General features: G+C 38.7%; 1 protein-coding gene across 1 annotated transcript; it reads left to right on the forward strand.

The window, feature by feature from the left end:
- The first annotated feature begins 574 nt into the window (after positions 1-574).
- On the forward strand, positions 575-18,866 carry LOC5516416. The gene is made up of 20 exons (XM_001636496.3): positions 575-929; positions 1,916-1,999; positions 2,094-2,191; positions 2,640-2,794; positions 3,250-3,447; positions 3,719-3,954; positions 4,240-4,326; positions 4,829-4,854; positions 5,190-5,236; positions 5,804-5,875; positions 5,990-6,051; positions 6,135-6,158; positions 6,483-6,596; positions 9,839-9,997; positions 10,290-11,241; positions 12,714-12,775; positions 13,121-13,349; positions 14,509-14,552; positions 15,116-15,250; positions 16,082-18,866. Exons 1-20 carry the CDS (start codon positions 765-767, stop codon positions 16,679-16,681), a joined length of 3,549 nt encoding a protein of 1,182 aa, XP_001636546.2. The 5' UTR covers positions 575-764; the 3' UTR covers positions 16,682-18,866.
- Positions 18,867-20,440: the final 1,574 nt, after the last annotated feature.

The raw sequence follows: 20,440 nt of genomic DNA on the forward strand, positions 1-20,440 counted from the left end.
GATGGTCACAGTCACTGTTTTTCTCTTCTGATTACAAGTCATAAAGTTTACGAAGCCCCTGCGATACGACAACCTGACAAGAATCATGCAGCTTTTCCTTATACGGAAGTGACCGCGTTTGGCAAAAACGACAATTTTTGGCTGAATTTTCTCGACATGCTTGGAGAAAAAAGGAAAGCCGACAGTAGTTGGGACTCTTCGTACAGGGGGGGATTTTTTTTAATTTCTGGGCAGTTCAATTTCAGATTTTTTTTAAATTTCTGGGCAGACGATCTGTTTTTATATGTCTTTTGTAAAATTCCTGAGACTACGTAGCTGCTAGGAGCCCACAAGACTATTTTTAGACGCGCAATTAGCCAATCAGATGACAAGCTTCGGGGCGGTTGCAAAGGATGATTGCCCATACTTATGGGCCCCTGTTGGGAATTATTTACAAAAAAATGTCCTGTTGCTCGTTGTTGGTCCAATTTTCACACAAAATTGCTCGACTCTCGGCTAATATACAGCACTTTCGGAATTCGTTACGTATGTTCGGCACCGCACCCATAATCTTGACCGTGTGGGACTGACACTAGCCCACCACCGCTGACCAGATGACGTCTTCGCAATGGCCGCTAGCTGAGCCGCGTGGCTGCGAATATCCCAAACTTCATCGATTCGAATAACTAATCCTTTCCCGAAAACTCGACAACTTAACCACAATGGGCACAATGTTTTAATTCCCTTTAAGTAATTCGACCAGGGCGCCGATAACTACCTTCAAAATGCCCACTACTTTGGCGAAAAGAAAGAAAAAGCCAGTTCCAAGCAACGCCAATGTAGGGACGTTTAGCGAGCCTGCAATGGACGATTACTTGGCGAAGAGAAACTTATACAGAAAGCCTATCGCCAAGGACGGTTCGTGCCTGTTTAGAGCCGTTTCTGAGCAGGTATTACACTTCAACTAACAAGTAATTTAGGTATTTTTTTTGACAGAATGATCTAGTATTTAATTGAGTTGTCTTTTGTCTGTAAAGACAAGTTTTTACCATGCGGTAGGTCCGGATAAAAAGTCCTGTATTGAACTTTGTGAATGCCCTGCTTCCTGTATGATCGGGTGACTATATTCACCATTTACTGTGTGTCAAAAATTGTGTGAATGTGAGGGGGGTGTGACCGGCGTTTTGGTGGTGTTCTATAAGTTGATCTGCGCTATCTTTGTACGTGAGATATTATTCAATTACGTCATTTGATCGTCCCTCCTTACCATTTATTATTATACTACCTTACTGCTAAACTTAGATAATCGAATCAAGTTTAAATTCCGACTAACTTTCTTATACTATCTTACTATTTGCTTGTAATCTCACTTCCTTGGAAGTATGTACTTATGTTGTTGTTGATCCTTTGCTTTTGCCAAAAAGAGGATAAAATGATATTTTTAAACTCAATCATTTTATTAGCCTATTCCGAAACCGATTTTTGCTTTACTAGTGTTTTCCATTGAAAAAAGGATATTTTTGAATTTATCATATCTTCTAAGTGAAATTATACAAATCGAATCTTATCTTGATTGTGAGTTCATTTGAATTTGGTGATTTTTGTTTTAATGGCCAAACTTATCCAAATCAATTAGCAATTGCATGCTTGAATATGCAGCATACTTAGCGGGCGCTCCCAAGAGGTCACCCCTGCGTGAGAGGCGCTGGAAAAGTTTGTAACAATTTTAAATTCTTTCTTGAATTTAAATAAACTTACGAGTGAAAATTTGCCTGCTGGAGCAAACAAATGCTAAATTTCCCACATTTTGTCTACAACAGCGTTTCTTCTCAAAAAGACAAATCCTCACTATTCTCTCTGTTTCATTCACTAATTACACCATCTCATTTGATGTATATTTGTCTTTTTAATCATCCATCATTTCTGTGTTCTTTAGGTGTATAACTGCCAAGCCAGGCACCTTGATGTTAGAAGGGACTGCATTCAATTCATGAGTAGAAATAGAGAGCAGTTTGAAGAGGTTTGTTATCTGAACTATGATAGTGACTTTGGCCTCTAGATTAACCAGTATGCTTTGTTTGTTGATATATTAAACTTGTAACATTTGTGTTCAGTTTGTAGAGGGACCATTTGACCATCATCTACATCAGCTGCAGAATCCCAAGGAGTGGGCAGGGCAAGTTGAGATAACAGCCATCGCCATGATGTATAAGTATGTTTGTTAGATGTACAGCCTAAGATAGCCAATGCAGTGCCCATGTAGCCATTTATAGAGGAAATTGAAGGAGATTAATCCTCACGAAACTATTCAAACTGATTGCCATTTAGTCAATTATGTTTCCTAGCAGATTTGGTACCAAAATAAGCTTCTTGATTTGTTGTCAGGTTAATGCCATGTCTTCCTTTTCCGAATCTCTTACAGGCTTTGGTTTGTTCACTTGGTAAAATAAACCCAGGCAAAAAAGTAATATTTCAATAAAACAAAGAAAAGTAACCTACTGATATTTTGTGGCTTGGGCGGTTTTGAAAGAGCTTTGACCTTAGTCTAGAAAAAGGTGACCTATATTCTAAATTTATTCTCATTAGGTTTTCCCACACCTCAGAATTCCAACCTGAATGATATAGCAAAAGCGAAAAATGCTTTCTTTCTTTAATTCCAGAAAAGACTTTGTTGTATACCAAGACATCAATTCTGCCCCAACTAAAGTTACAGACTACGGGTTTAAGGACAAGATTCTGCTTTGCTACTCAAATGGTAACCATTATGATGCGGTTTATCCTGCCAAGTACAAGAAGGATGCAGCCTTCTGCCAATGTGAGTACATAAAAAATAAAAATACTAAATATAGACATCACACAAACCCTACGCTGTGCACTCAGTGTGTATATAGACCTTCAAGTGAATGTCGTGGGAAAGTTTATATTTAAGAAGGCCACACCACCGGCACACATCCTCCTGAATACCAAGTGATGTGCAGCATCCATTTTCATTGGTTAATTCAAGCATGCACCTAATATAGTTAACCTTGAGTATTCCTTATTGAGTATCAGACTTTGTAAATGGTATGTTAAACCTCTCAGTAGCAGATTGTGATGTTTTCGAATGTATAGCAACAGTGTGGTTGATTGACATTTTTAGCACCATCATGCCACCAAATTATCAAGGGCTTTATGAGTTTATTGTGCATTTTATAGCCTAAGTTTTTAACAAGATGGGAACTTCATAAAAAATAATAATTATTATAATTTATTTATTTATTTACAAACTAGCTTTGGTCTATGAGCTGCTGTACAACAATGTATTTACTGAGCTTGACAAGCGAGAAACCAACAGCCTGAAGAGGAACACAAGCAGTGGACAAAAAACAATTATTGAGATGGTCAGAAATGGTGACATGGTAGCAGATAGCGAATCACAGGACTCAACTGAAGATGAAGGCTGGACACAGGTCAAGAGTCGCAGTAAAGGTAATTGAAATTGCACTGGACAGAATGTAAAGTCACAAAGAATTGTATTCTGGTCATGCAAGGATTTAAGACCTTTTAAACCAATTTTCATGGGTGCTTGCATAGGATGCATGAATTTTACATTTTTTTTCATAAGTATAGGTCATACAGTACCCCCCCCCCCCCCCTTGCATAAGAAAATACTTGCAGAAACTGCATTATGGGTTCTCAAACCTTCTCCCAAAAATAAAAATTACTGGCGTTATCATATATTTTTATGTCTCTTCCTTAGCAAAAGTGGCCAGACAGGTAAAACCAGTGGAACAAGAAGAAAGAAGAGAAAGAGAGGAAGTAAAACCCAAGCCAAATCAAGATCAGAAGTGGGTGTGGGAACTCAAGCGGTCTCTTGATGTGGAACTCTTTCGTAATGTTGCCTTGGAAGTTTGGGAAGAAGACAAAAATGAGCAGAACCAGCAAGACCTGGCCATGGCCACCTCACTGCAGTTCAGAAATGGAGACAAGTGTTTAGTAAGAGGCTTCTTTGTCTACAATAAACACTGTTCCTTGTTGATACAATGAATTATTGATCAGATACAAGTGTTAGAAAGAGGCTTCTTCGTCTACAATAAACCTTGTTCCTTGTTGATATGATAAATGATTGATCAGATACAAGTGTTTACTGAGAGTCTTTTGTTTGTTTGCAATATAATCTTGTTCCTTGTTGATATGGGGAGGGGGCATAAATTTGGACAGATTTCGTAATATTCTGTTGAAATTTGTCCTAATTTTTTTTTCTTTGTTTACAATGCTAAGGCCAAATTGGGACCACCAAGTGCTCCTGTTGAAAAGAACTATGCTGTTATTGTGAAAGAGGATTACACAGGCTCTGGAAGTATTTTGGTAAGCAAAGGATATGCTTTGTGTAATGTACATCATTTGTTTGCTTCATCATTTGTTCACATGACTTTCACTTTGAAAACACTGACGTGGGCTAAAGACTCATAGAGTTATTCACTTTTCATGACTCAATATATTACCTTACTAAGCATGTAGAATATCTATTTTATTACATATTGTTACAGTGAATTGTTTGGGAATCTGGATACATTCAAATATGTAGCTATTTGAGTTGACCTTTCTTTGCAAGCAGTCCACCGTCACCCTCCATGGCCAGATCTATGGGGTGGGCCCACTATTGTCAGTGATCTTGCTTTGAGATATAAAGAAATATAAGGAGATCCACAAAAGAAGAGTAAATCCCCTCTTACTAAACATCATTGCTTTGGCACCCAGTTATTGAAACCCCAATAGCAACCCCTGCCCTCTGTAGCACGCCTGTTATTCAGCTATGAATTACTATTATGTTTTTTATTAATTAAATTGTGTCCACATTTTGTCTCAGGTTTATGTCCATGAACTCAAGGAAAGGTAAGAAATTATAATAAACTGTAAACTGGTATGGCTAAAAAAAAACAGACAAGCTGAACAATAACTATAGGTGGTTTGTGTAGTTGTTGTGGAATCAGGGAAATATATCAACACAACACAATTTCAAGTGTTCGCACTTTGTTTGAGCAAAATGGCTAATGCATAAAACTACTCTGTTTTTGCAGAGGCATAACATATCCCATTTCAACCTTGCATTGATTTGTTTCCCTGATTATTAACCAGATTATGAAATGAACTGTAATCGGCAATCAACCATTTCTTACAGTGCTGTTGGACTTTCTAACTGGTCACAATTATTTCTCCTTATTTTCAAGGTTGACTGTTCCTATCCAATGCCTGAAGCCTTCTGACGTAAACCAGGGTACATAATTTGAGTAAAACCCTTAACCTGCGGTATAAAAGGCACGGACCTGGTCCGTCATTCCTGCTAGACCATATATCTAAAAAGCAGAGCTGTAGATTAAATTTAATCACTTTGAAGTTGATAATATTGTTCTGTATACACGAGGCAATAACGGCGAACCTCTTATGAGTAAATATATGGTAACAACGACATAAATTGTGATTGAAAAATTATTCAAATATTATTCATCTCATTTGAAATGATGCTATTTTTTAGCACACCCATGAAAATAATGAAACCTGAAAACTTTTTTGCCCGCCATTCTCTTATCCGTCCGGTCACTAGAGCAGATTGAAAGTTTGCACTATTGATGTTGAAGACATTATTTCCAACTTGATCGTATTTTGCTTTTTTTTATGGAGCTCTAACTCTTCGGGTTTAATCCCGCAACTTCTTAAGTCACCTCCATTCAGTATTTTTCATAGCTTGTCTAGTCTTCCAAATTTGGCCCAATATTTTTCCTGTTTTACCTTTCAATAGGCTCGTAAATTCATTACTTCATTTTAGGTTTGATCCCATTTGCAGATCCATCATACAGGGATTTGTCGGGTTATTACAAGAAGAATGAAACTCCTAATGGATCTGCTAGTGAAGGAGGTACAATCATGAAATAATCTTTTACGTCATTTCAATTATCTGACAACAGTATACTGTGTAACATTTCTTGATTTAAGCATTACAAATCTCTTCATCAACCTTTCTTTTCCCTAGATCTCAAAGACGATAAAAACAAGAAAAAGAGGCCTCCAAGAAATCGCAGAGGAGTTGGTCGGGTAAACAAATAAAACCATTGAGATAATGTATGCTTATTTGTGTTTTTAAACAAGCCCTTATTTTTTTATATTTTTTTTTTCAGGGAGATGAGCCTGGCTCTTTCACAGTAAGTCAAAAATCTAGGGAGGTAGCTGGCATAACTTTGTTTGTCTAGGTTGTTCCTTCTTTTGTATCCTAAATTTTTAAATAGGGTGATGAGGGGGGCAGAAGTGCCACGCCTGTCTTAGCATATTACCCCCCCCTCCCCCACCCTTAAACACCTGTCTTCTTAGCATATTACCCCCCCCTCCCCCACCCTTAAACACCTGTCTTCTTAGCATATTACCCCCCCCCTCCCCCACCCTTAAACACCCCTTTTCCAACTCCTGGCTACGCATGGCAAAATAAAATGTTGTTGGTTTTAATCCCAATTCCAATTTATTCTTTGCAGGATGATGGCCCTCGTGGCCGTGGTGGGCGTGGCTTTGGCCGTCGAGGGGGGAGATTTGGGCGGGGCAGAGATGACAAGCTGCAAAAAGATGATGAAGAAGCCAGGTTTATTGCTGTGAGTACTGTCACAGAAAAAATAAGCAATGTCATGCTAATTACCCATGTGGATAAAACGCGAGTGCATATAAGTTGTGGACATAGGTAGGCGTCTCAGGCAGCTCCCATACAACTTATGTCTTGTCACAAAACACAATACAACTTATGTCTTGTCACAGAACACCATACAACTTATGTCTTGTCACAGAACACCATACAACTTATGTCTTATCACAGAACACCATACAACTTATGTCTTATCACAGAACACCATACAACTTATGTCTTGTCACAGAACACAATACAACTTATGTCTTATCACAGAACACAATACAACTTATGTCTTATCACAGAACACAATACAACTTATGTCTTATCACAGAACACCATACAACTTATTTCTTGTCACAAAACACAAAACAACTTATGTCTTGTCACAGAACACAATACAACTTATGTCTTATCACAGAACACAATACAACTTATGTCTTGTCACAGAACACCATACAACTTATGTCTTATTATAGAACACAATACAACTTATGTCTTGTCACAGAACACCATACAACTTACTGTATGTCTTATCACAGAACACAATACAACTTATGTCTTATCACAGAACACAATACAACTTATGTCTTATCACAGAACACAATACAACTTATGTCTTATCACAGAACACAATACAACTTATGTCTTATCACAGAACACAATACAACTTATGTCTTATCACAGAACACCATACAACTTATTTCTTGTCACAAAACACAAAACAACTTATGTCTTGTCACAGAACACCATACAACTTATGTCTTATCACAGAACACAATACAACTTATGTCTTATCACAGAACACCATACAACTTATGTCTTGTCACAGAACACCATACAACTTATGTCTTATTATAGAACACAATACAACTTATGTCTTGTCACAGAACACCATACAACTTACTGTATGTCTTATCACAGAACACAATACAACTTATGTCTTATCACAGAACACAATACAACTTATGTCTTATCACAGAACACCATACAACTTATGTCTTGTCACAGAACACCATACAACTTATTTCTTATCACAGAACACCATACAACTTATGTCTTATCACAGAACACAATACAACTTATGTCTTGTCACAGAACACCATACAACTTATGTCTTATCACAAAACACCATACAACTTATGTCTTGTCACAGAACACAATACAACTTATGTCTTGTCACAGAACACCATACAACTTATGTCTTATCACAGAACACCATACAACTTATGTCTTGTCACAGAACACCATACAACTTATTTCTTATCACAGAACACAATACAACTTATGTCTTATCACAGAACACAATACAACTTATGTCTTGTCACAAAACACAATACAACTTATGTCTTATCACAGAACACCATACAACTTATGTCTTATCACAGAACACCATACAACTTATGTCTTATCACAGAACACCATACAACTTATGTCTTGTCACAGAACACCATACAACTTATGTCTTATCACAGAACACCATACAACTTGTCTTATCACAGAACACCATACAACTTATGTCTTGTCACAACCCACAATAAACTTATGTCTTATCACAGAACACAATACAACTTATGTCTTATTATAGAACACAATACAACTTATGTCTTGTCACAGAACACCATACAACTTATGTCTTATCACAAAACACCATACAACTTATGTCTTATTATAGAACACAATACAACTTATGTCTTGTCATAGAACACAATACAACTTATGTCTTATCACAGAACACCATACAACTTATGTCTTGTCACAGAACACCATACAACTTATGTCTTATCACAAAACACCATACAACTTATGTCTTATTATAGAACACAATACAACTTATGTCTTGTCATAGAACACAATACAACTTATGTCTTATCACAGAACACAATACAACTTATGTCTTGTCACAGAACACAATACAACTTATGTCTTATCACAGAACACCATACAACTTATGTCTTATCACAGAATACAATACAACTTATGTCTTATCACAGAACACCATACAACTTACGTCTTATCACAGAACACCATACAACTTATGTCTTATTATAGAACACAATACAACTTATGTCTTGTCACAGAACACCATACAACTTATGTCTTATCACAAAACACCATACAACTTATGTCTTATTATAGAACACAATACAACTTATGTCTTGTCATAGAACACAATACAACTTATGTCTTATCACAGAACACCATACAACTTATGTCTTGTCACAGAACACCATACAACTTATGTCTTATCACAAAACACCATACAACTTATGTCTTATTATAGAACACAATACAACTTATGTCTTGTCATAGAACACAATACAAATTATGTCTTATCACAGAACACAATACAACTTATGTCTTGTCACAGAACACAATACAACTTATGTCTTATCACAGAACACCATACAACTTATGTCTTATCACAGAATACAATACAACTTATGTCTTATCACAGAACACCATACAACTTACGTCTTATCACAGAACACCATACAACTTATGTCTTATCACAGAACACCATACAACTTATGTCTTATCACAGAACACCATACAACTTATGTCTTATCACAGAACACCATACAACTTATGTCTTATCACAGAACACCATACAACTTATGTCTTATCACAGAACACCATACAACTTATGTCTTATCACAGAACACCATACAACTTATGTCTTATCACAGAACACCATACAACTTATGTCTTATCACAGAACACCATACAACTTATGTCTTATCACAGAACACCATACAATTTATGTCCTATCACAGAACACCATACAACTTATGTCTTATCACAGAACACCATACAACTTATGTCTTATCACAGAACACCATACAACTTATGTCTTAACACAGAACACAATACAACTTATGTCTTATCACAGAACACAATACAACTTATGTCTTATCACAGAACACCATACAACTTATGTCTTATCACAGAACACAATACAACTTATGTCTTATCACAGAACACAATACAACTTATGTCTTGTCACAAAACACAATACAACTTATGTCTTATCACAGAACACCATACAACTTATGTCTTATCACAGAACACCATACAACTTATGTCTTATCACAGAACACATCTTAAGGGTTTTTTTTTCATTTTCTTTTTTATTTATTTTTTTGGGGGTTGAGGAACCGAGGAGATTTTGTAAAAAAATTCTTGACCATTTTAATTGGGTTTGCCCAACAGGAACAGCTTCAACTTGTTGAGATCCAAGAGAAAGATCCCAAAGCATTTCCAGCCCTGCCAGTACGAAGTGGAGGCACTCCAGTACCTCAGCCACCACCTCCAGCAGCCGACTCCATCCCCACCCCGCCCCAGCCACAACCCCCTGCTACTAGTCCTGAGGTACAAGAAACTTAACTTTTTGTGCGCTAATTTTGCACGTTTTTTGTGTGTAATTTGGGTGTAATTAGATTCATACACTCCAACTACACGCACCTTGAGTGGACTACACACACGACTATTTATTTATTTATTTATTTAAGCAGGCAAGCCTAATTCAGCAAAAGCTGGTTTAAATAGAGGCCTGAAAAATTTGATCGAAAGTTGCTTGAATTAGGGGATGGAAATGGCTTCCTTCAGTGACTCTGTAATGTGCAAGTGCCAAGTCACTAGATTATTTTATGCATTTTTAAAGGTTGAAGAAGTGCCAGTCCAACTGGAACAGGCTCCCTCTGTTGAAGCAGGGCAAGAGCCAAGCCCTGCAGAGTTCTGGAGTCGCCTGAAAAATGCCAAGACACAGTCCAAGCAGACTGACTCATCACCTAGCACATCTAAACCAGCTACTCCCGTCACTTCACCTACAGAGGGAAAGCAATCACATTCACAGCTCCCAGCTGACAAGGGCCAAGCCTCTGTGGTGGAGGAAGATAGTGATAACGGAAGTTTGGAGTTATCAGACATTGTTGATAAGGGGCCATTATCTATACAGAGTTTGAATAGACTTAATGATGAACAAAAAACTGAGCAATTCCACGACGCACCACAGATAAAGCCCATGGCTGTCAGTAGTTCTGTTGCTGTCAAAAACTGTAACAAACCTGATTTTGATAAAGGCCCAGCAGACTACACCCCATCAACAGATGAAGAAAATCATATATCTGATTACCAACAATTGTCAGAAAAACCCAAGAATGAATTAAATAAGAATGTTATTGCAAAAGAGGGAATGTCTGAAAAAACTGATATCTTGATGAGTAATGAACCAAAGAAGAATGAACTTTCTAACAATGACCAAATAAAATTTAAGAGAACTAAAGCATTTGAAGATACAACGCGAAAAGACAGTCAAAGACAATCGCCTCTTAAAGATGATCTACCAAAAGATGAATCCCTCACTGTACAAAAGAGCTTCAGTGATGAAATTCCCATCAAACGACCAATGCCAAAATCAGTGCTAGTGACTGAAAATTCTGGCAATAGTAGTCCAGAGAGAAAGACAGTTACTTTCGCTGATGAACCCAAGGAGATCCCATCCAAAACCAACAACCAACCTGGAATACTTTACGTAAATGGTGCCAACAACCTCAGTAGGAACAGAATCAACCCAGTACCTTCTGAACCAGCGGATGACATCAAAAGGGATACCGGTAAGTGCTGGAGTGTGCAATGACGAATGTATAAAGACTGTCAAATCACTTATAGACAGCACAAAGACAGCAGATACTGTAATTCTGTTACCCAGTGTGGCATTTGAGTCTTACTATTGCTGTCTAGAACTGACCAAAGTTAGTGAAGTTTTAAGGGAGAACTGACATTAGTGTTGCTCAGTAACGACGTTGCTACGCTGGTGGCGTTGAGCGCGTGCATAGATAACACGGAATTCGTCATTCGCAAGCTTCCTTGAAGTAAAAGAAACAAAAATATGCATTCCAAGTTTCCAAGTATTGACTTTATGTTGATCTCAATCTTTCCGGGTCATAATATTTCCAATTTCTGTAAAAAACAAACAAAGTGAAGACTTCAAGCCAACGTTTTTGAAGCCCAAGTTTTCAATTCTTCACTTACCTGCGTGCGCTGCAAACACAGGTTGCAAACGCTCATGCACACAATGAAAATATTATTTCAAAGTAGTGCATGCTGTAGAATCTTAAAATATTTTTTTCAGTTTGATCATGACATTACGGATATTGTTCTTAGAAATAAAATACTACAAACACTTTTGGAATTTGTTTTTAAACTTCATTTCAATTCATGAAATCATCATGTGAGATATCTGTGTGTCTGGCCGTCTGTGCCTGGGCCGGCTTTGGATTACTTCTGGTTCTGCCTTTTAAAAAAAGCATTTATTGTGGCCAAAATATTTCAAAACACAATATTTTTTCAGTATTCCTTTTCATTAAAATCACCTCAATATAGACAAGCATGGATTTAGCGTTAATCTAACAGAAAGTTAAATTATATCAAATAATCTAGATTTCATGACCATCAAAAAAAATATTTAAAAATAATTCCTCAATCATTTTTTAAACGCATGCTTGGCTTAATGCACCCATCCCTCAAGATTCATATGACATATTCAACATTTGTTTTAGAGCAAGTTTACTTGAAATATTTGCTTTTTTCTGTATCTATGACGTCACGTGGTAACATCATAATAATAGTCAGCACACTTTTGTTGGTCAACTTGGCAAATATCAGACCCTTCTGATACAAGGCACACTTTTGTTGGTCAACTTGGCAAATATCAGACCCTCCTTTCTACAAGGCTTTTATGCTATATTCAATTTTCCTTAGCAACAGATGTCAGTCCACCCTCAACATACAGACTTTGGACAGATCTTTTCCTCCCTGCTAGAGTTGGACTTGTAAACATGTCTTTTCTCTATCTAATATAGCTATTTTTACAGTCTTTGGTCTTTCCATACATCTTTTCCCTATATGCTAGCGTTGGACTTGTAAACACATATTTTCCTACCTGCTAAAGTAGGACTTGTAAACACATCTTTTCCCTATCTGATAGGGTAGGACATCATGCATCTTCTGGAGAAGATGAGCACTCAGCTGTTACCTGAATTGATCTAACTTCTTTATTTTAATGCTATATTTATTTTTATTGCAGCCTTCAAGGGAGGTTACAACATTCCTTTGTCTTTTGCACGAGAAGAGAATGCTTCACCCCAGGTATGTACCGTTTTACTGGAGCTTAGTAAATACATTCTTTTTTATAGTTCAGTATTTTGTACTGTATAATGCCATCTGTCATACCATTTGTTATGCCATTCCAGCTCTATTGCTAGGGACATTAAGCATTGACCACAACAACTTTACATTTGTTTCTAACCATAATATTTTGCTTTTTCCATTGCTACTAGTTGGGTGTTGAATGCCAAGCACGAAAGCATAAATGTTTTTATCTTGTCACCATTGTTGTCGTCTTTGCTTAAGGCCCCTACTAATGCATGTACTGATGTCCTTCCACTTTTGCAATTATTTCAAGACTCATGAACAATCTCATTTTTTCCACAGAACAATGTATACAAGCCTTATAAAGACTTAGAGCCAAAGTCATTTACAGTCAGTCATGTGGACAGTGACATGGATCCATCAACCACACTATCTCTAGATGCGGAGACGGAAGGAGACCAGCAGGCAGACCCACAGGGTCAAGCCCAATTCCTACAGATGCCCTACCATGGGGGTCTCCCACCCGCTGCCACGCCCTCCCTTGATCCTACAGGTGCAGACCTGCCGCAGGGTAAGTGAATAACCCACGTCCACAGGAATTATATGAATGTATAAGGTCAGCTGCAGGGTAAGGGAATAACCCACGTCCACAGGAATTATATGAATGTATATGGTCAGCCCCAGGGTAAGTGAATAACCCATGTCCACAGGAATTATATGAATGTATAAGGTCAGCCCCAGGGTAAGTGAATAACCCACATCCACAGGAATTATATGAATGTATAAGGTCAGCCCCAGGGTAAGTGAATAACCCATGTCCACAGGAATTATATGAATGTATAAGGTCAGCCCCAGGGTAAGTGAATAACCCATGTCCACAGGAATTATATGAATGTATAAGGTCAGCCCCAGGGTAAGTGAATAACCCATGTCCACAGGAATTATATGAATGTATAAGGTCAGCCCCAGGGTAAGTGAATAACCCACGTCCACAGGAATTTTATGAATGTATATGGTCAGCCCCAGGGTAAGTGAATAACCCACATCCACAGGAATTATATGAATGTATATGGTCAGCCCCAGGGTAAGTGAATAACCCACGTCACAGGAATTATATGAATGTATATGGTCAGCCCCAGGGTAAGTGAATAACCCACATCCACAGGAATTATATGAATGTATATGGTCAGCCCCAGGGTAAGTGAATAACCCACGTCACACGAATTATATGAATGTATAAGGTCAGCCCCAGGGTAAGTGAATAACCCATGTCCACAGGAATTATATGAATGAATAAGGTCAGCCCCAGGGTAAGTGAATAACCCACGTCCACAGGAATTATATGAATGTATAAGGTCAGCCCCAGGCTAAGTGAATAACCCACGTCCACGGGAATTATATGGATGTATAAGGTCAGCCCCAGGGTAAGTGAATAACCCACGTCCACAGGAATTATATGAATGTATATGGTCAGCCCCAGGGTAAGTGAATAACCCATGTCCACAGGAATTATATGAATTTATAAGGTCAGCCCCAGGGTAAGTGAATAACCCACGTCACAGGAATTATATGAATGTATAAGGTCAGCTTATTTACTAGCCGTTTCTGTTAATCCATTGGGTGGAAGGATTATATGATGGCAATGCCTTGGCTGGAAATACAGCCTGTGAATAGTGCAACAGTGGTGATATTTTTATTTATAATTATATGATTTTTTTTATTCTTCTCAGACATGACAGTATTGAGGTTCTTCTATAATTTTGGATACCAACAGGTGAGACTGGCCGAGTGTGCTATCACGTCACATGGGTCAGAAACAATCCTTCAAAGTCCTATTATGAATTTCATGCTTGTCTAGCAACAACATATTTCTATGTACAGGACCACCATTGATCTCATTTTTATAATGATTTTTTAAATAGCGTATTATTGTGTGACGTGTGCTTCTTTGGCCTCCTTGACAGTAATTCAACAAAAATGGGAAAAACATGCTTATCTAATTAGCATCCACATGTCAACCATGTGTTGTTGTTGCGCGAGCTCACGTTAGAACTTGTTGTGAAGTTCATGACAATCTCTTATGCTACTGTAATTGGCCGACTTTCTAAAAACTTTGTCTTTGTGGCTATGGTAACGCCTGTCACACTATAAGACGTCAGATTGAGTTTTAGCCTTAACTTGTTTGTTGTTATTCTGCAAGCTTCACCTGCTGAATTTGAATCTAAGAGGAACAGATAGTAAGACGTCTAATTTTAAGCCCAACCGAACAAATACAAGGTGTGACTGAATGTGGAGTCCTTCCTTGGCCGATGTTTGATGCCGTTATTATATTTCTAGTACATGCAGATGCTTCAGATGAACCAGCCCATGGTCTACATGCATCCTGCAGCGATGCCTGACCAAATGATGCAGCCCGTCACGTCCATGTACACAGGGATCCCACAGCAACTCTACCAGCACCAGGGCCTGCAGGTGAGGGAGGGGCTGAGAATTGAAGAATTTCGATAGACCACTCCTCTGTTATTGTTGACGTTTGGAAATACCACAGGTAGCCCAAGCTCTTTATTTGTGCCCATTTACATTACCTAAAAAAAGAGAAATAAAAATAATAACTTGCTGGAAAGAATAATGTAGTTTAGTATTGTGTTTACTGAACATTGTTAGAATCGTGATTCTTCAAAACACCAAAGACACCAGAGAACAGAGGAAAATGACCGCAAAACACGCAAATCGTGAACATAAACACAATATAAAATTACATTTTTCTTTCCAGAAAGTTATTTTTTGTTTTTCACTTTTTTGTGTTTCGTAAAATGTTTACCGTAAGGCACAAATACAGAGCTTGGGCTCTACCTTTGGAAATACTAAAGTGTTTTTGCATAGAGACGATTCTTGAATGAAGTCAAATACCTTATTGCAAATATTTTTTTAAGCATCTCAGTTACTCGCTTGAATCAGTCGATGGAAATAGATTCTTTACGTGAGTCGGTATTAAGCGGGAGCATAAAATGGCGGCGTGATTGGCCTTGTCTATTTGGGTGCGGAATGGTAATCTCTAGGCGGAAACAAGATGGTAATCATCTACAACTCTTTGTTGTTCGTTTCGCATTGTTTACTCTGATTTTTGTTGTTTTAGCAATGCAATGGATCAAAATCACTATCTTATTTTCTTCAAGATTGTACTAACAGATCTCAACATGCGCACTTGATCGTATTTAGAATATTAGATTGTGCAATATAAAGTAATATTTACATTGTTATTGGCGTGACCCTTAAAACTGTGTTATAATACATCTCTTACAGTCGTATCACCAGCCTTACCAAGTGCCAACTTCGTCGCAAGAATCACCCATCCCTACAGATATCCGAAACACCGATCGCACTGCTCACACCCCTCAGCAGTCACAGCCAACTCCCCAGCCGCACCAGCACCAACAACAACAGCAGCAGCCTCACCATCAGATCCATCTCACCCAACCGCACTTCCAGGCTCAGTTTCAGCCCCCAAACGGTCAGCAGACGTGGCGGGGGCCTAGGCCTCACTTTAGCTCCAACAACAAGCAGTACTACAGTAGCGGGCAGCACGGAGGCTCGCCCCAAGCTCCCAGGCCCTCGTTCCATCAAAACACGGGAAATCTGCGCCAGCAGCACTTTAACCAGAAGCCAAGACGATCACAATCCAAAGGCCACCGCAATGAACAATTCATGCCCCACTATAACTCCGCATCCTCTAACCTACTTGTCAATCATTCTCAGGCAATGGGAGCACCTCCCCAGGGGAGTTATTACTCTGTAGCTGGTGATCAGAGTAAGGGACAGGGCGATGTTTACGCCCCGAGCCCTCAACCCCTCTATGGATATCAACACCAGGCACCAGGCACCACAAGACCGCAGTACAACTAGGGATCCCATGCAATCTGCCTCATTAATGACGTAACGCCACGGAGGTGACCCTACCCAAACCACTGTGTTCCTTTTTGTAAGAGAAATTTCAACAAAAGTTTTCGAGCTATATATACATCGAAACATGTAACCTGAACAATCAAGTGGTTCAATGGTTGCCTTATGTGAGAACATACGAACAACTGGAGAGCACCGTACATCACATAGGTAAACAATGCCCTTGTGAAACTTAATCAAAATGCCACGCAGTTACTTTGCAAGTTTTCGCGCCTAAACCTTGTAGTTACCGGATCATCACACCAGATAACCAAATATGGTGTGCGGTGCTTGTGACTCCTCAATTTGTGCTATCAGTTTTGAACAGCGCCAACATTGCTGGCCCGGTGAATAGACCACTTGCATTGAGAAATCACGTGATTTTTGTATAGCAAACTCGCCTTTAGATAAGCACAGAAATGGCTGTGGCCGTCATGCCAGAAAACGACAAAAAATATATTTTAATAAAAGCCTTTCTCGCTGGTTTGGAAGCACAGAATGACTTCACATTTCGACTGAGCGAGCTTGTTTATCAATGCTAGGCAATGTCGGTGCTGTTTTTACCGAGCTTTCTCCCTTCGTTTCACTTCCATGTCACTTCCGTGCTATTTTGTCGGCTCAAGATTGTGTTGTGTTAGGCAATTATTTTTTCCTCGGTTATTATGGGGATGGGGGAGGGTGATATCGAAGTGTATATGATTTAGTTTTTCCTTTTCATAAAACTTCGAACGAGATACAAAAAGTTGTTTCACAATTTTTGCTTGATGGTGGTTTTCTAGAAATCTGAAAATGCGTTGGTTCTTTTTGAAAAGAAACGTTTCCTTTTTTTAGTTTTCAAGCCAACATACAGAACATGAATATGTTTCCAAATACGGCAACATATAGCACATAGAATATGTTTCCTAATAAGGCAAATAGACATGTATTTATCTATGCAGCACTGAAAGCACATCCTTTGAATTAGATTGTGTTTTTTTTGTACGTTTAATGCTGCTGTATTACTGCATTTTATTGCGGTTGTGATAGCACAGATTTATGCCAGAAATCGCCTGGTTTACCAGACGTTTTGCCAGACGCTTGTAGAAGTCTGGTAAATCAGGCAAAGCAGAACTAGACAGATGTTAATTCTCATTTGGGCACTGGTGCCATATGTCCCAAAAATATGTTGAAAAATTATAAAGAAATGACCTGAAGAGGCGAGGCGTTGCAACCATCTCCCCCCCCCCCCCCAAAAAAAAAAACATTGGGGCCTGCTACATCTCTGAAAACATTATTAAGTATTAAATTGGTTTAACGTTTGTTTTTGTTTGTGAGAGAGTTGACACCAAACAAATCGAGTGCAGTATCTGTTTGAGTGCTTTTCTTGTAAAAACTTCAAAACGCGGAATATTCTTAAAAATATAATTTTTTTGAGCTTATTTTTTTAGGAGGCTTCTAATTTGAAAGTATTCCTGAAAAATGTGTCTTATATATACACGAAAAAATCATAGCAAGGTTGGGAAGGAAAATAATGGGATAAATGGAATATGGGATGGATAATGGGAAATATTGAATTTATATGAATTTATTAACCTTCCCTTTAAGTCATACTACACTCCTAGTTGATATGTTAAGAAAAGTTATTATGAGATCCTTAGATTTGGTGACTTATGGTTAGGATGATTGTCCTATTGACCTTTTGAGAAGGGGGGATTGTGGAGATTCCTGTTGTGTTAGTTTATGCCATAAAAATTCCAACAATCCTTGTATTATGTTACTCTGAACCACTTCAGAACATTGGTAAGTGTGTGTGATGGAAAGCATCTCAAGACCACGCCTGTCTGTTTGGTGAAGCTTAAATATTTAATGTCTGTTGGAGTTTAGTCAATGTAAATAGTAGTTTGCTTGTATTTTCGTCGTTTGTCACACTTGTAGTCTTTGGGAAATTTTATGTTATTTGTCATTACTTATTTTATATAAAAACATCAATAACAAGAAAAAAAGGTGTTAAATATTATTAACTAAATCGCCAAGTGATTGCAAATTTGTTCATGCTGTCTGTCACTGACATTTGTCTGCTTTTTGTTTTATTGTTTTTAAGTGCTACCTGCTTGTAACTCTAGCAACGTTATTGGTAAAATCCCAACCAATAAATTTCATTTAAAAAACTGCTAAGAATTTTAGTTTTTTATTTTATTTTGTGGTCTGTGGTAAATTTAAACCGATCAAAGCAATCGTCCATACGCCCATATATCATGCCAAGCACCCAGATGTTCCCATCATGCCAAGCACCCAGATATTCCCATCATGCCAAGCACCCAGATATTCCCATCATGCCACGCACCCAGATATCATTCCCATCATGCCACGCACCCAGATATTCCCATCATGCCACGCACCCAGATATCATTACCATCATGCCACGCACCCAGATATTCCCATCATGCAAAGCACCCAGATACTCCCATCATGCCACGCACCCAGATATAATTCCCATCAAGCCAAGTACCCAGATATTCCCATCATGCCACGCGCCCAGATATTCCCATCATGCCAAGCACCCAGATATCATTCCCATCATGCCAAGCACCCGGATATTCCCATCATGCCAAGCACCCGGATATTCCCATCATGCCAAGCACCCAGATATTCCCATCATGCCACGCACCCAGATATTCCCATCATGCCACGCACCCAGATATTCCCATCATGCAAAGCACCCAGATATTCCCATCATGCAAAGCACCCAGATATTCCCATCATGCAAAGCACCCAGATACTCCCATCATGCCACGCACCCAGATATCATTCCCATCAAGCCAAGTACCCAGATATTCCCATCATGCCACGCGCCCAGATGTTCCCATCATGCCAAGCACCCAGATATCATTCCCATCATGCCAAGCACTCAGATATTCCCATCATGACAAGCACTCAGATATTCCCATCATGCCACGCACCCAGATATCATTCCCATCATGCCACGCACCCAAATATCAATCCCATCATGACAAGCACCCAGATACCATTCCCATCATGCCACGCACCCAGATACCATTTCCATCATGCCACGCACCCAGATACCATTCCCATCATGCCACGCACCCAGATACCATTTCCATCATGCCACGCACCCAGAAATTCCCATCATGCCACGCACCCAGATACCATTTCCATCATGCCACGCACCCAGATATCATTCCCATCATGCCTCGCACCCAGATATTCCCATCATGCCATACAAAGGTAGTGGGTGTTTGCCAAGGGGAGTAATTTTCTTGTTAGCTTCTTGCAGAATGTTTAACAGTTTAAGGTAAAACACATCATTAGAGCCTTTATTTCCAGCCGTCTTTAGGCCAACGGACAGTCGGCTTACGGAAACGAGAATGAAATCTAGGGAACCCCAGAAAGAGACAAATCGGTACGATAAGGATTTCTCGAAACCATAAGATTGGTATCTCAAACCGCCAAAAGAACGTGGGAAGTACTCAACTAGCAGTTGTACCTTTTGATGTGAGCAAGGAATGAAGATATTTAGAAAAAAAAAGCGCTTTTTTATTTCTACCATTTCATGACGCTTTGTACAAAGACACAGTTGCAAATCAAGACCTATAAAAGCGAAAAAAAATATATCAGGAGAACCCCCATTATCCTTAAAACACTGAGATAGACATTTTTAAAACATGGCTAAACAAAGACTGAGTAAAAGGAATACGAACAAGCACGTAAAAAATAGCGAAAAAT

The sequence above is a fragment of the Nematostella vectensis genome, chromosome 10, assembly GCF_932526225.1.
Source record: "Nematostella vectensis chromosome 10, jaNemVect1.1, whole genome shotgun sequence".
Taxonomy (NCBI): Eukaryota; Metazoa; Cnidaria; class Anthozoa; order Actiniaria; family Edwardsiidae; genus Nematostella; species Nematostella vectensis.